The 15,439-nt window shown below is 39.6% G+C and overlaps 2 protein-coding genes across 8 annotated transcripts; one reads left to right on the forward strand and one right to left on the reverse strand.

Moving 5' to 3' along the window:
* Positions 1–959: 959 nt before the first annotated feature.
* Positions 960–3,017, reverse strand: LOC105050767 (probable E3 ubiquitin-protein ligase XBOS32). 7 transcript variants are annotated; one of them, XM_073255220.1, is made up of 5 exons: positions 2,399–3,017; positions 2,161–2,295; positions 1,699–2,065; positions 1,531–1,590; positions 966–1,134 (listed from the first exon to the last, which is right to left on the reverse strand). In XM_073255220.1, coding segments are annotated over exons 2-5 (498 nt in total). In that variant the 5' UTR covers positions 2,163–2,295; positions 2,399–3,017; the 3' UTR covers positions 966–1,065. The 7 variants fall into 7 exon arrangements, with proteins under 7 accessions (XP_073111324.1, XP_073111321.1, XP_073111320.1 ...); XM_073255223.1 differs by having other exon boundaries at positions 960–1,085; positions 2,161–2,986; XM_073255219.1 differs by having other exon boundaries at positions 2,161–3,017.
* Positions 3,018–7,680: 4,663 nt separating this feature from the next.
* Positions 7,681–10,215, forward strand: LOC105050768 (RING-H2 finger protein ATL13). The gene has a single exon (XM_010930912.4). It carries the CDS (start codon positions 8,654–8,656, stop codon positions 10,073–10,075), a length of 1,422 nt encoding a protein of 473 aa, XP_010929214.1. The 5' UTR covers positions 7,681–8,653; the 3' UTR covers positions 10,076–10,215.
* The last annotated feature ends 5,224 nt before the right edge of the window (positions 10,216–15,439 follow it).

Below are 15,439 nucleotides of genomic sequence, written 5' to 3' on the forward strand. Positions count from 1 at the left end.
ACATTTTTTTCCCAGAACCTAGTAAACCCTTGGAAATTTAATAGTTTAGGTAGTTGGCTTTCAATCTCATGCAACTTCTTTCTAGTATTTCTATGAATAGCTTCTTGGAGTCCTAGCAGCATTAATCTTCCTTCCAGTGACTCCACATGTAAATTGAATAATTTGAACGATTTTTTATAACTTCATATAATCACATTATTTAAAAAAGAGAAACCTCATTATGAATGCTTTTCTACATCACTAAAGGTCTTTTTTGAGACTTCTAAGCAAGTAATGCTGAACTAAACCAAACTAATTCAATTTACACAGTGTTCTTTGAGCAGTAATTATATATGGATTGGAACATGCCATATGCCAATGACTAGATTAATATGTCAGAGACATACCTGTTAGCATTTTCAGCAGTTAAGCTGGCACCTCTGGCAATAAGAACCTGCAAATCACAGGACTGAATAACTATTGTAGCTTTCCAGAGGCAGCAAACAGAAGGAAATCAAACTAACATACTTGACAACAAGCTGCATTTCCACCACAAGCAGCATATGAAGGGGCATGCTTCCTGCATGCTAATGGAAACAGGACAACTTTCCTATAAGAACTGAATGTCACTATGAAAACAACTATCAAGATGCTGAAACTAATATATCATGAACATATGTTCGTGGACAAAAGCAAACAAGAATAGAATGAGAAATATGAGAAGAGAAAACCTATTAATTCAATTGTCATCCCATCTCCACTGTGACCTCAGAAACAAAAGCTCCCAAGTCTAACAGTAACTGCACGCTTCCGTGTGCCCATTTAGTGCAGCCATATGAAGAGCTGTGATGCCTCATCTGCCTTTCTGTTAACTATCTGACATAAAGCTGGAAAAATAGAAGAAGAAGAAGAAGTTTTTATGTAATTGTCGTTCAAATAAATAGAAAACATCAATAAGGACTAAAAAGAATGCAATGTACCCCACATCAAAATCAGCAACGGAAACTTTTTGGGTTGGTTTCATCCTCATCATATTCCAAAGTCAGATATGCTTGGCACGTAATCAGCAAGAAGAAGACGAATGCATCAAGTGTGACCATTTAGAGCTGCAAAGTGGAGAGCCGTTCCACCATTGAGATAATCCGTTCTATGAATCTATAGCCCAATTCCACATATTGTCTGAGAATTACAGCAAAAAACAATACCACATACAAGATCACAAGCCAATTAAGAGGGGGACGAAACAACTCACATTGGCATTAAAAGCATTAGAGTCTGAACAACCTCCCAGTGACCATATTGACAAGCTAGCATTAATGCAGTCTCGGAACAATGATAGAAGTGCTTAATTTTAGAATATGTAAATCTTGTGAAAACAAATTTTCTCCTAAAACTTCACAAAACAATTAATTAAAGTGTAAGAAATAGAGAATTCAATAATTCTTAAGGATCGACAGAACATTGCATCAAAAGACTAACAACATAACGCATCCTCAATTAAGTAATAAAACCATAATTAAAGATAAACAGGGACTGGTTATTCAATTTCACCTGTCCTCGGACGTTCTGGAGATTAATATCAACGCCAGATTCGAGCAACAGAGAGACAATCTGAATGCACAAACCATAAATAAATCTCGAATAACAACCATAAACCATGAAGTGACTAAGACATCGGGATCAAATATCAAACCGAACACTAACCGATGAACTCATTACCTCATGGTGGCCTCGTGCTGCAGAGTAATGGAGCGGCGAATTCCGGACACCAAAGGTGGAGTACCTGGCAAGCCGGGGATTGTATTCCAACAAGCCTTGGCTTCTTGGAGGTCGCCTTGCTGCCGATACCAGCCGCTCCCCGGATGCCGAGCACCCAAAGGAATTGCCCATGATGCTCAAAACTCCCATTAACCTCCAAAACAAGACCAAAATCCAAGAAATTTGGAGGAAAATCTCTCCTTTTGTTTTGGTCACAAAAACACCCTTCTTCACCTCAAAACCCAAATAATATAAGAAGAATAGATGGGAGAAGACTATCAAAATTACCACACCAATGTCAGTGGAACCCAGGACGATAGTCGACAACCTAACCCGAAAAAGATCAGAAAAAAAAAAAAAGAATCCCTATTTTTCAAATGAGGGGAAAGAAACCTATTTTTCACCAGGCAAACGAGAGCCCACATCGAAATCTGCCGTCATTCGCCGACCTTGCCAATCCCCATCTCGCAAGTCGCCATCTTTCGTCGTTTCGGCCGGCGTCCGGATCAAATTTCAGCCCTAGACGCACGTCTCATTCGGAATTTACGACAAGAGAACCTACCAAAAAGAACACAAAGAAAGAAGAAGAGGCATCCCGCTTGCAAGAAGAGAGAGGGACGATCGTAACCGAATTCATTTATTTGAGAAGAAGAACAAATACCATAGAAGAGACTGGAATAAGAATGAGAAGAATCCGAAGAATAGAATAGAGAATAAGAATAACAGGAAGTAATAAAGAGGGGAAAAGAAAAAAAAGGGGTGGAATAGTGATCAACAATTTAACTTATTTATTTATTCATTTATTTATTTATTGCTGAAGGACAGAAGCGAGAAGAGGCCTGCAAGAAAGGCTTGCCTCCATGACTGGGGATGAAGGGAACCAACCAGTCTAAAGTGTCTGGTGGTGGGGTTTCTCCCTTCCTTTCTTTCCTTCTTTCTTCCCCTTTTCTTTTTTATTTTTTTCTATAATGGATACAGGTGATTCATTTGCATTAAAAAGGAGGTTCGTTCAAAGCTTTTGCTCCTCCGTCTTTGATTTGATTCCGTGTTACGGTCTTTTGATTCTTTTGGCTGTCGGGTTGTTGGAGTGTAAGTTATAACTGCCACGAGCCTGTTTTCCTCAACGATTGGAGTCTGAGGACGCAGCGCATCAACGTATGGGCTCCTGAAATGATGTCCCTAAAAATAGAACGGGATAAATGTTGGATTGGAGGCCAGATTGAAACAGGGAGAACATGTCCTCACAATAGAATTGTTTGGAAATCAAATCCCGTCTAGTATCTACAACTTGGACTAGACTGCACGGTATCCGTTCTTCCTACAAGGGGTAGATAAGAAGGGAGTTTGCAGTACACGCAAACGATGATAGAGAAGCTCGCGGTAACCTTGGTAATAGCTTCTTGACGATTTTTCTAGAGGTTTCATACGTTCCACTTATATTTAGATGTTTGCTTTTTTATTTTCAAACATTGTAACCCATATTACACGCTTATGTTATGCAACTTTTTCCGTTTGGGACAACTATGATATGAGATGGTACCTGTGATATTAAGATGAATAGATATCTCAATTATCACAAAGACATGGAAAGTTTTTTTTTTTTTTTTTTTAAAAGAAAGAATCAGGAAATGACGGATCAACTAATATTGTAAAATATAATTTTAATATCTAACATTAAAATTTATCTTTAATTAAAATATTGTAAAAAATAGCAATTAAGATCTGGAAAACTTAATTAATTGATAACTAAAACCTACAATTTAGAGACTCAACCAACCCACTAATAGAGGAAAGATCGATCCGCAGATAAAAGTTTCGGCTGTTCCCAGCGTTACGCGTCTGGTTCCCAAATGGCACCTGCCAAAATTTTATTGCTGAAAGGGTGAACGCCGGTCCAGATTGCAAAAACTTTTGTTTACTCAGATTCATCTCACAGGGTGGCAATTGGGACAAGGTCGGATTTTGATGGAACTGACTCATATATATATATATATATATATATATATATATATATATATATATATATATTTATATATAGACTCTTTTTATGGATCAGGCTTGACTCAGTCAGCAACAGTTTTGATGGGGTTCAGATCTTCCATTAATAATAATAATAATAATAATAATAATAATAAAAGGATTGGGTTCAGATCTGGACTTTACTGCCATCAGGTGAGGATCAGGTTGGACCAGATACTTTAAAACCGCCCAATCAAATCCCATACCAAGGATGAAGGGGAAAAAAACAAGATATGGTGAAATGCTAGCCAATGGACGATACCCAAGAATGAGATCCAACCTGACCGACCTAAATGCAGACCCAAGTGATTGATTCGTGACATCTTGTGCTGAAACAACTCCAAGCCCAAACTGTCCCCTCATTAATCAATGGATTCAAGCCAACTAGTTTGCAACCCCAACTATGGACTTCTAACTCGTCGTCTCCTGGGATGGCCGAAAGCTGCCAATTTTACGGCAACGAACTTCTTCAGCCAAGCCAACGGAGCCAACATTATTTCTTCTAGCCGTACCAGCACAATCAAGTGGATTCTTGTATTAATGGGCCAGACAAGCCCTCAGGGGGTTAGTTCTGGGCTTTTGGCATCAAATGGATTCCTCTTTTAGTTTAGCTGGGATGCGGTCTAAGTATGCAAAACATAGGCTCGTTGGGTCCAACTGGTCAGGTCCTTACTTAAATAACGTTATTCCAACCCATTGTGGATCAATCCTACCTCTGTTATCATTTGTTGTTGTTATAATTATATTGTGTAATATTTGAAATGTGGGTGTTAGACCAATGCATACTTGCAGGCTGGCATTTGCCCATACGTAGCATGAGCCACGTGCAATTTCCTCCGGAAATATTGGCTTGGAATCCAATTCACATGAAGCCAAGCATACTAAAATGGGGAAGGCCGTGGCTCATGCCACGGTTTCTAAGTTCAGCATTGGCTTATCAGATTTCAATTAAAGTTTGCTGCTGCTGGGTTCTTGATTCGAGACCATGACGATAAACTTGTATTGCTGGTACTCCATCTATTTCTCATCGTTCTATTCCTACACCTGGATTGCCTTTATAGCCTAGGGTTGCCCTATCGGCCTCTCATGTATAGATTGGAGGAGACTCTAAGACATTCATTAAGAGAGTGTTTGGTTTACAATAGAAATCGAAATCAGAATGGATTGAAATCGAAATCAAAATAACGAAATCCTCTGAAGTGTTTGGTTTGTGGCAAGAATCGGAATAAAAATTTAAATTCTTAGGGAGAATAAGGATAGAATGTTAGATAGATTGGATCATTCCAATTCCATCTTATGATCGAAATCAAAATAGAACTCCTTCCAACTAAATGACTCAAATAGTAGTCATCCATTCTTATTCTAATTTAAACCCCAACTCCTCCAACCAAACACCTTCTAAATTGATTGATATATCATCTACTAATTGCCCCAAGCACAATCTAGAATCAAAAGATATTTGGCAGATCAAACCTGCCCTTTTCCTTTCTAGGTCACCCATAGAATGCAATCAATCGGCAGATTGATTAACAAACCATAGTTTAAGAGCGGATTCAAATTTTATAGCAAGCTCTCTCATCCCACAGATGCTTTTGTCTCTTCTATTCCAATTCCAGATTGTTGCGTTTGTTCTTTTCTTGGATTTTAAGTTCTAAGACTTGCCTCTCTACATGTACAATCCCCCATCCCCAAAAAGAGAGCAATAAATAAATGAAAGAGCAAAATAGAAAATTATACCTCGAAGTGAAAGCAGTTATTTTTGAGCCTCGTGTAGGCTTAGGCTGCATTAGGATAAAAATTTGCTTGACACATTACTTAAAGAGGGCCGAGTTGTTTGCAGATGGGTTGAATTAAGCCACCCGGGACAAGCACCATAAAATGTTTCAATCAATATTATTTTGACCAGAAGTCCTTAATTCAGGATCTGGATCTTGAATCATCGGCCGCAATAAAAGCCATAGGATGTCCTCAATTCAGACCATAATATTAGTTAATGCACGAATGAACCGCATGGAATGATACATCATGGAATCCCTCAACTTCACTCAACATGCAGGATCTCGTGACGTAGCCTCCCCTAATTTTGACAATGCACCCAGATGAGACAATACTAGTGAAGGCTGGTACATGTTTGGCGGTGTTTGATAGTTATAAGTAAAAAGGACACCTACACCTACGCCTCAGAAAGTCTTCTATCTCTTTCCACTTAGGGACCACCAATTCTATATGTTGGCGAAGGTTTCAGGGCATCCATACATGGATTATTGGATGAGCACCACATTCTCAGCTCATTTGGCCTTGAAGAAGTCAAGCTAGCCGATTTCTTGTATAGGCTTTGTCATTAGAAAGGTGGCGCCAGCACAAATGGTGTGGAATGGGTATCCACATAAATGACCACTCTCACTCTCTTTCAATAGAAGAGAACGCAGGCATTTGTCATGACAATGACTTTCAATGGATATTTAGGATTTAGGATCGAGAGTTTAAGTTTGGATCCACACTCATCAGTTACCGTAAAGTCAATGCCTAGATACAAAATTTAAAGGGATCATAGAATCCAAATCTAAAATCAAAGATGTGACAGAACGGTGACCATGTTTGGTTATTAAAATTAGGATGTAAGTTTAAATCTAAATCTAGGATCAAAAGGCGATCCTTGGATGATTCATGCTGACATTTCATACCTACACTTTTTGAGAATTGCTAGAAAGTAATTTATTAGTCGGTAATATAATAGATCCAAATCTGAATATGTGACATCAAAATTTTGAACTAGTTTTGGATATCATCATCTCGTGATGGCGCAAATCATGCATGCAAGAAATTCAATTCAGGCAATCTTTCTCACTTTTCAATTTCTTCAGATAAGTCGCATAATGAGTAGTTTTGGGCTTGGCTGGTAGGCTGAACAACTTGGTAAAATATCATAAATGAACATGACCAATCAAAATAATTTCAAAAAAACTTACTTTATAGCTTCTAAAGAAATGGGGGGGTAATTCATTATCGATGATTCGACCTTCATAAAATGAAGAGGATTTGGTGTCATGAGCACTTGACATGGCTCCTCATCCACATATGCATTTAGCACAAATCAACAGGGGTAGCAAAGTTTGTGAACATGACACGGTAGTTTATTCTTTCTATATCTTGTCTGGGAGCAAAGATTTTAGATAAGGTATTCTTGGTATTCTGAAACACATGGTTCTTAATTCACTTATCACCCCAATCGATGCCAACCATTAGTTTTGTCAATGCACTTGTACTTTGTGATTCATGATCTTCACCTTGCCCTTAATGAATTAGGATAAGAAATCCTTCGCTTCGGTGGCTACAATCTTGGGCCTATTATTCAACAAAGATATTTGTGTTGTTGATCTAATTGTGAAGTCATAAATGAAATAAGACTATCCACCAAGAAAGCGCAGATGTGAAACCTCCTAGTGACTTTGCAATTATTATATTTTTACATTGTTATTTTACCAACAAAACACTTTGGGTTGTTATTAATGATATCATTCCGAAAACGACAGTACATAAACAAGTCCTATTTTCTCAAAAAAAAAAAAAAAAAAAAGACAGTACATAAATAACTCTATTCTCAGACTCAAAATATCTAAACTATTTTTCTTGACGCATAAATTTCTTAAATTCTACACTGCATACCTCTTTTTCAAATCGGTGACGTGAGTGGTTGATTTGTATTCACAGCCAAAGAAAAAAAAAAAAAGGACCAAAAGAGGTCAATCACAGCACACTCTTACACTACCAAATATATAGAATCGAAACCCGAAACTAAAATCCAACTACCATTTCTAAAGATGTTCCAAGCTCTCGAGCAATCAAGTTCTCACATCCCACGTCTCGGAAGAATCCGTTAGAGCCCTGGGGCTCCATAAAAGTGGAACACAAAGGCCTAGAAAAACCGCTCCTTTTGGTTTGGTCCATGGCTCCCCCTTTTGACGGCACGAGTTGTGAGATTCCAAGCCCGATCTTTTGGTTACCACAAACAAAAGGGAGCTTTTTCCAATGTCAAACCACCGAAATCCGTGCATCTTCCACCATGAATTCCTCCCTCCCTCCCTTTTATTCCATCACATTGTCTCAAAGTTCTCAACTCCCATGCCGACCGCTCCACTCAAATGCCTCTTATTCTCCGATTTCAGGCTCTAAAAGACCCCTAGCAGAAGACAACAAAACGCGTCAAGAGAAACACACCATAACACTCCATGGTAACCGGATGAAAGAGAGCAAAGAAATAGAAAAAGACTAACTTTTGTCACGCATTGGCAGGACACGGGGTTTGGAATTTGTTCATTTAATGGGGCATCGAGGTTGCTGCAGAGGACTCGTGGAAAGTCAAATAGAAGGGAAGAAGAAGCTTTGGATTTCAAAAAAAGTAGGCGGCCTTCTAATCCCAATACCTCAGCATCTTCCCTTCTGCATCTTATGTTACCATTAGTAAATGAAGCCTTAACTCATATTCAAACCCCATTCTACTCAATTCCATTTACCTCAGAAAAATGTAGCTTCCTACTTTATTATATTGCCTTACCTTCCCTTCCCTTATTGTAATCAATTCATTTATTACTCTTTCCATTGCTCCCATTCCATTTACTTACTCCACCCACCAGGGATCCCCTGATCTCATCTGAACATCTCCCTTGGCCTCTGAAGGATTTCTCCTCTCTCCCTTGGTTGCCGCCCAGAAAAACCAAAGCCCCAGTCCAGAAGTCCCCACCCCAGCCCGCCCTTTGCGCCACCTTCAGACAAGACTCCCCTTCTGCCCAAAAAGATGGGATTTTGGAGTGCAAACAGGCCTGGTGAGTTCTAATTTTTCTCGTTGTGTTCTCTCTCTCTCTCTCTCTCTCTTTATGCCATCCTTTCGATCCAAAACATGGACTGGGTGTCGCATGAAAGCATCGAATCTGGGGACCTTCTTTCTCCAGTCCCACTTCCATCGCCACACCTGCAACCTCCACCATCTTCTCCTTTTGAACAGAGTTATTCAAATAACAAGATCAGCCCAAGCATCCTTCTTATAATTGTCATCCTAGCAGTCATCTTCTTCATCTCTGGGCTGCTCCACCTCCTTATTAGATGCCTCATGAGACGCACCAACAGCGACCCGGAGGACCTGGATAATGTCACAGCCCACCAAGGCCAGCTCCAGCAGCTGTTCCACCTCCATGATGCTGGGGTGGACCAGTCCTTCATTGACACCCTCCCAGTGTTCCTCTATAAGGCCATTATCGGCCTTAAGGACCCCTTTGACTGTGCTGTGTGCCTCTGCGAGTTTGAGGCCGATGACAAGCTCAGGCTGCTCCCAAAGTGCAGCCATGCCTTCCATATGGAGTGCATCGATACCTGGCTATTGTCCCACTCCACTTGTCCTCTTTGTCGAAGGAGCCTCTTCCCTGACCTCTCCCCAAACAACAGCTGCAGTCCTATAGTCCTTGTTCTCGAATCCGGCAGTGAGAGCTCGAGGGAGATGGCTCCCGATATAGGGGAGACTGGGAGTCATGCCCATCTTGGTTTCCTCGGAGAAGATAACTTCGGGCCTTCTTTAAATGATGCATCGCATAAGCCAGGGGAAGTTGGAGCCAAGGAAGAGGCGGCTGGATCTGTTTTGGAGAATTCAGAGGCCAAGGTGGTTCCGGTGAAGCTCGGGAAGTTTCGGAATGTGGATATTAATGGTGGTGAGGGTGAAGGTAGTGGTAGTAGCAGTGGCAATAGTAATTTGGATCAAAGGAGGTGTTTTTCCATGGGTTCCTATGAGTATGTGATGGATGAGAGCTCTGTACTCCAAGTGGCCATCAAGCCACCCAAGAAGAGGCTCACAGTCAAGAAGCCGGGGCACCGGCTCGCAAGGTCGGAATGTGATTTCCATTCCAGGAGGGAGGAATTCAAAGGATTAGAACCATCTAGTAGTGTGGGATCTAGAGGTCATGGTGGAAATACTAATACCAGTGCCAATCTGAACAAGAAAGAGAGCTTCTCTGTTTCAAAGATATGGCTGCGATCGAAGAAAGATCGGCCGGTCACCGGAGATTGCTCAAGGCGGGCTCTTTCACTCCGATTGCCATTGCATCGGGGTGCAAGTGATGAATCTAAGCACAAGAGCGGCAACAGCCCTGTTACAGTGTCGGAATTCAATGTTTCAGGTTGGGAGAAGAGTGGGAGTGAATTGGATTTTGATGTGGAGTGGGGAAGCTGCAACAATAGTATAAGGTCTCGGGCAGATGAAGCACCTTCATTCGCGAGGAGGACGCTGCTTTGGATAGTGGGGAGGCAGAACAAGGTGGGAAACCATCTCTGAAATAGATCAAATCTCAAGTGCTTCTTTTGTTTAAATTACCTCTTCTTTAGATTCTTAAATTTCGAAAGAAAAGATGTAATAGATGCGGATAGACAGAAGGCAAAAAATTATTTGAAAACATCACTCTCTGAAATTTTGAATTTTTTTTCCTCTGTTGGCTGGTAAATTTGTCTAATTCCTTTGTCCTCGGATGCGTGTATTTTTTTGATTGAAGTGGCTTCAATTCTCCTTCTTGCCAACATTTGACCGGAACATAATCTCTTCTTATGTTTTTTAACCAGTTTTGAGTCTAAATTGAGAGAAGATAATTGAGGAAGGAGAAAGAATTGACTGATCTATATTGTTCTTGTAAGCCAGTTCAATTCTATCCACTTTATCATTGGTTCCATTCTTGCATCCCTTGTACAGTATAATAGATATAAAAAAACTGTATGATCTGTGAAGAAAACACATCAGGCAGATTCTATTTTTATCATGCCTTCAATCCTTTTCTCTTGAATCTTTTTCTTTAGGAAAGAGCAAATATTCTTCATATAGTAGCATTCCTGATGTATGGAAATTACTCAGTTAAGTTATTCTTTGTATTGTCCAACATTATTCAACCTACTTCATATATATACATATAAAAATAGATAGATGAATATTTTGTCATCCGCAAAACCAATGTTTAATTTGCCAATCAATTGCTTATCTCAAAGAACAAAGAAAAGATGAGAAACTGGTGACTTACATGCATAATTTGTTTGATTTTAGAATTCTGGCGTGGCATAGATAGAAATTGTTTTTTATCTCGGAATTGAACAATTGTTCACCTAGGATGCTACTAGGATACCGAACCGAAGGCCATTCCACATGAATGTATGTTGCACTTGCAAACACTTCTGATGAAAAAGAAATAATTCCACTCTCAATTTCAAATGCCCTTTCAATGCTCCATGCCTTTCTCCTTATGAGACTATTACCTGTCACTTTATCTGAAATAAAAAGTTTCATCTCCTGGCAAAGATTCTAGTCATCCAGTGATCATGTGATCTGAGGTAATCCATACAAAGTTTTCAACTTCAACTTTTCGGCTCTGTTTGCTTGTAGAGTTTGTTCTCACCATCATGGACCTGGAAGGGCATTGCTTAAGAATCATTCATGATATATAAATGGCTGGGAGTGGAGCTTTTCTTTGAAGGACGTTGCTTAAGAATTATATTGGGGAGGGTCAGAGGAGCAGGTCATGTCCGGTAGTGGGGGTGGGTACCTTGTGACCCCTAAAATCCCTCACAATCTAGCTTCCTCCTACCTCATGTTCTTGTCGGCCCCATGCTGTGACTTCTTTCTCCGATCACCTATTGCCCCTTTTAGGCCACTCTTTAGACAATTCCAAGCCTTTCTGGCTTTGTTAATAGTACCTAATATCTTTTTGGTTTTGGTTAATGGATCATGGAACCTAACCTTGTTTGTTTGGCCACAATTTGGAGGGCAATCACATGCATCCCCTGTCACACGGGTCCTACGTACTAAACTTTAACTGTATTTGTGAACGTGTGATGGTGATCTCTGCATGCTAGAAGAGGCTAAAATGGTGGTGAGAATTGAGGGTCCTCCCCACCAAGAGCTGGTACTGTGGAGGCCTTATCTAAAGGACCATGGATTCTAGTAACCAGTCAAAGCCGACTGTAATCATAAGTCCCAGCTGGTTGCAACTTCGCCAAGTCATACCAAATACTTTTTCTTGCATCAAACACCCCTTCAGCTTAGGGAACTCAATCAAAAAGAGTGTATGCTTGAAAGAAAATGCAGTAATTATGATCTTAAATGAATGATGAATGTTTAGTGTCTTAATGTTCAGACTTCTCTCAAATCTTGAGCCGATTGGACCTAGTGAACTTATGAGTCAAAAAGTTCTTAAATCTGGAACCATGGTGCCTATGGCCCTCAAGTTTTAGTTGACTGTCGGCCATTTTTGGGGAGAGAATGGATAACTGAACTCCTCAACTTTTACAATGGAACGTAGAGAAAGTCTTTGTACATCGTATGCGGTGCAGTAAAAGTATATCGTTCCAATCTTATTAGATCACGTAGATATCATTTTTCAACGCATAATTAATGTCTGCATTTCATTTTTTTATTTAAAATTTTGAATGACGAAAATATTTCTTTTTTTTCTGAAAAAATTATTATAACATCCTGCGATCAAATTATGACTTCCTACACAATAAGAAGTCATAATTTGGCTATAGAATGTCATAAGGAAGAAGGAATATTTTCGTTATTTAAAAATTTCATAAATTTTTAATGACAAAAATATTCTTCCCTCTTTATGATTTTTGAAAAAAAATTATGACTTTCTATCGTGAAAGAAGCCATAATTTGATTGCAGAATATCATGATATAGCCACATAATATAATAATTTTTTCAAAAGAGGATGATTAATTTTGTCATTCAAAATTTCAAACAAAAAAAATAGAACTATAGATATTAAAAATGTGTTGGAAAACGGTGACTATATGACCCAATAAAATAAGACAGTGTATTTTTATTGCAATGCATGTGGTGCACAAAGGATTACTCATGGAATATAACAAAATATATAAGTATCTCCGTTACTGATCATAGTGGTCCATCCGTGTGGGTGCAAGAGTAGCCTACCTGCCCGGTCCAAGCCCATGAATGGGCTTGGACTTGATTTTTCCACCAACGGACCGGACTGGACCAGCAATTGTAGCCCGTCTTTTAAATGGGCTAAGCTTTGCTTTGCATCCACTTTGCCTGAGCCCGACCCAACCCCAATTATTTAAAATTAATAAGTATATATATGATATCTCTCAAATATCTTTAGAGTTTTACAAAATTACATCCCTAACCTAACATTTAAACCCTTAATGCCATCGCCTCCTCGCCAAATCATCGCCTCCCCCTCTCGCCGCTGCTGCGTCGCCCCCCTCTGACCGCTGCTGCTAGCTAAAATGCCCAAGGCCTCGCCTAATGTCCGAAGCTACAGGACTTCGGCGTGGAAAGTAATCCCGGGCCGGGCCGGATGGGTCTACCCACATTTCGTTGTGTATGGGGCTGAGCCCAGCCTGCCTGATAACTTTACTGTTGTTCAGGTGCCGGCCATTGAAACAAGAATATACAGTAAATAACAGTAAATATGGGCCATCTCATAATGTGGTAAAAAGGATAAACAATGGTTTTTTTCTAGGTATCTCCAGGGAAAGTGTTGGCAAACAGAGATGGGAAAGAGAAGAAGGGAGGAACATGGAGATTTCAGAGGAAGAAGGAATTGATTTCCCTCTGGGACCTATAGGGTCCTTTTATTAATTTTGGGTCTACAGCTCTCTTCCTTCCAATAGAAAGTTCAGCGGCCCGTTGCAAGGGGTTTATAGAACACTCTTCGGAGATTGGGTCTATTGCTTGGACGCTGGATGGATTGATTGTTTGTGGGAGATGCTTCAATGAGTGGAAATTATTTGATTCTTGGTCTGCATGGGGAACGAAAAATTGCACCAGTCTCTAATCATTAATAATATCTTATCCATAACGAATGTAAGTTAGTACAAGGCCAATTCTGCACGTATGGAATCGACCACGTCAGGCCAAGCTCAAGCTCATGACCAGAGAAATGAACATGGTTGGCTGATGAGAAGGATACAGGTAGGTTCTGGGTGGTGGTCTCCAAAAAATTGAACTTCAAGGGACTAAGAGGCGAAGGTTTTTTCCAATCTCCCTTCGTATCTCTGGTTGGGCTCCATTCCTTTTCCCTCTCTATCTTCTCCCTTCACTGTGAAGATCTCTGTTCCTCTGCTGGAAATCTCTTGCACCGGTTGGGCCTTCATTGCTCTTCGGCACTGATCAAGCCCACTGTTCTCTTCCAGGCTAACCTGGCTTTCCTCCCTTCCCTTATCTTTCGTATGAGTTATTATCCGACTTCATCGGTCACCGACAAGATTTGATCAACGGCGCTCTTCTTTCTGACGTGATGGTCGATGATATTTTTCCTTTAACGCTCTTCTTCCTTCAAGATGTAATGGCGCTCTTCTTTCTGACGTGATGGTCGATGATATTTTTCCTTTAACGCTCTTCTTCCTTCAAGATGTAATGGTAGCCGATATTCTCTTTCAACGATCGATATTATTCCATTTTGACGGTGATTTATTAATTTTTTTTAAAATTTAAATTTTAAAAATTTTAAATATTATTGGTCCAAAAATTTGAAATTTGAATTTTGATGTTGTTGGATGGATGGAGATTATTTTTCTTTTCTATTTTTATGTAATTTTTTTTAATATATTTTGATGATTGTATACTATATATGGTAATTTATATATATATATATATATATATAATATATATATATATATATATATATATATATATATATATATATATATATATATATATATAAAGGGACTAAGAGGACCAGGAGCATGAATGTGAGTCAAGTCCTTGTACCACCTTCGCCTTTATCTTTTTTTCCGATGGATGGTTTCCCGCTTTCTTAGCTCGTAGCAATAGTTGATTTCAGTCCATAGGGATCTATGATAGCATAAAATAGTGTCACAACCATTCTACCATTCCAAGGCTTTTAAGCAATTATCCTTCCCCCAAGTACAAAACACGGGTTGTTTGCTTTGTCCTTTTAGCAGAACCATTTGAAAAGCTGCGGCCCTTGAAAGGGTAAAGATGTTTATTTGGCTCGCCTTGAGTTGAAGAGCAAGTTACATACGAGTGAGATTCTTACAAAGAAAGGATGGATGGTGAGCTCCGGATGTGTTATTTATGGGGGTCTAGTGTTGAATCTGTTTCACATCTCTTCCTCAGATGTCCTTTTGTCAAGAGTTTTTTATCCACCTTCAGGTCTTGCCTCAATATTCATCAAAGGCCACCCAACTTCATTGATATTTGGTCCTCTTGGAGGCACAAAAGAATCCATGAACAACCCATTAAGAAGGCTTGGGATCAACTCTTGGCACATTTGGCAAGAGAGGAATAACAGAATTTTTCTTAAGAAGAAAAGTTCCATCTACTCTACATTGCAAAAAATCCTATGTTCATTGAGACATTGGGCCAATCTGTATTCTGATAAAGAGTTGGGAGGGCACAAAATGATCTGGGATAGGCTGTCATCCTTGGTTCGGCAACGGAGCACTTAGCTGAACATGTGACTCTTCGATTTCCGTTTGATTCCAAACTTTTTTTGTTCTTGTTCTTTCCCCTTGTTCCTGCTGTAATTTCTTGGTTCATCTTTCTTTATTTATCCCAATACTGTTCAGTCTCCTCTGAATCAATAAAATAGAGGGGGAAGTAGCTCACTTCCTCCTATTCCCATAAAAAAAGTACAAAAAGCTGATACGAACCAATTAAGTCTATAT

This window comes from Elaeis guineensis, chromosome 4 (genome assembly GCF_000442705.2).
Source record: "Elaeis guineensis isolate ETL-2024a chromosome 4, EG11, whole genome shotgun sequence".
NCBI classification, from domain to species: domain Eukaryota; kingdom Viridiplantae; phylum Streptophyta; class Magnoliopsida; order Arecales; family Arecaceae; genus Elaeis; species Elaeis guineensis.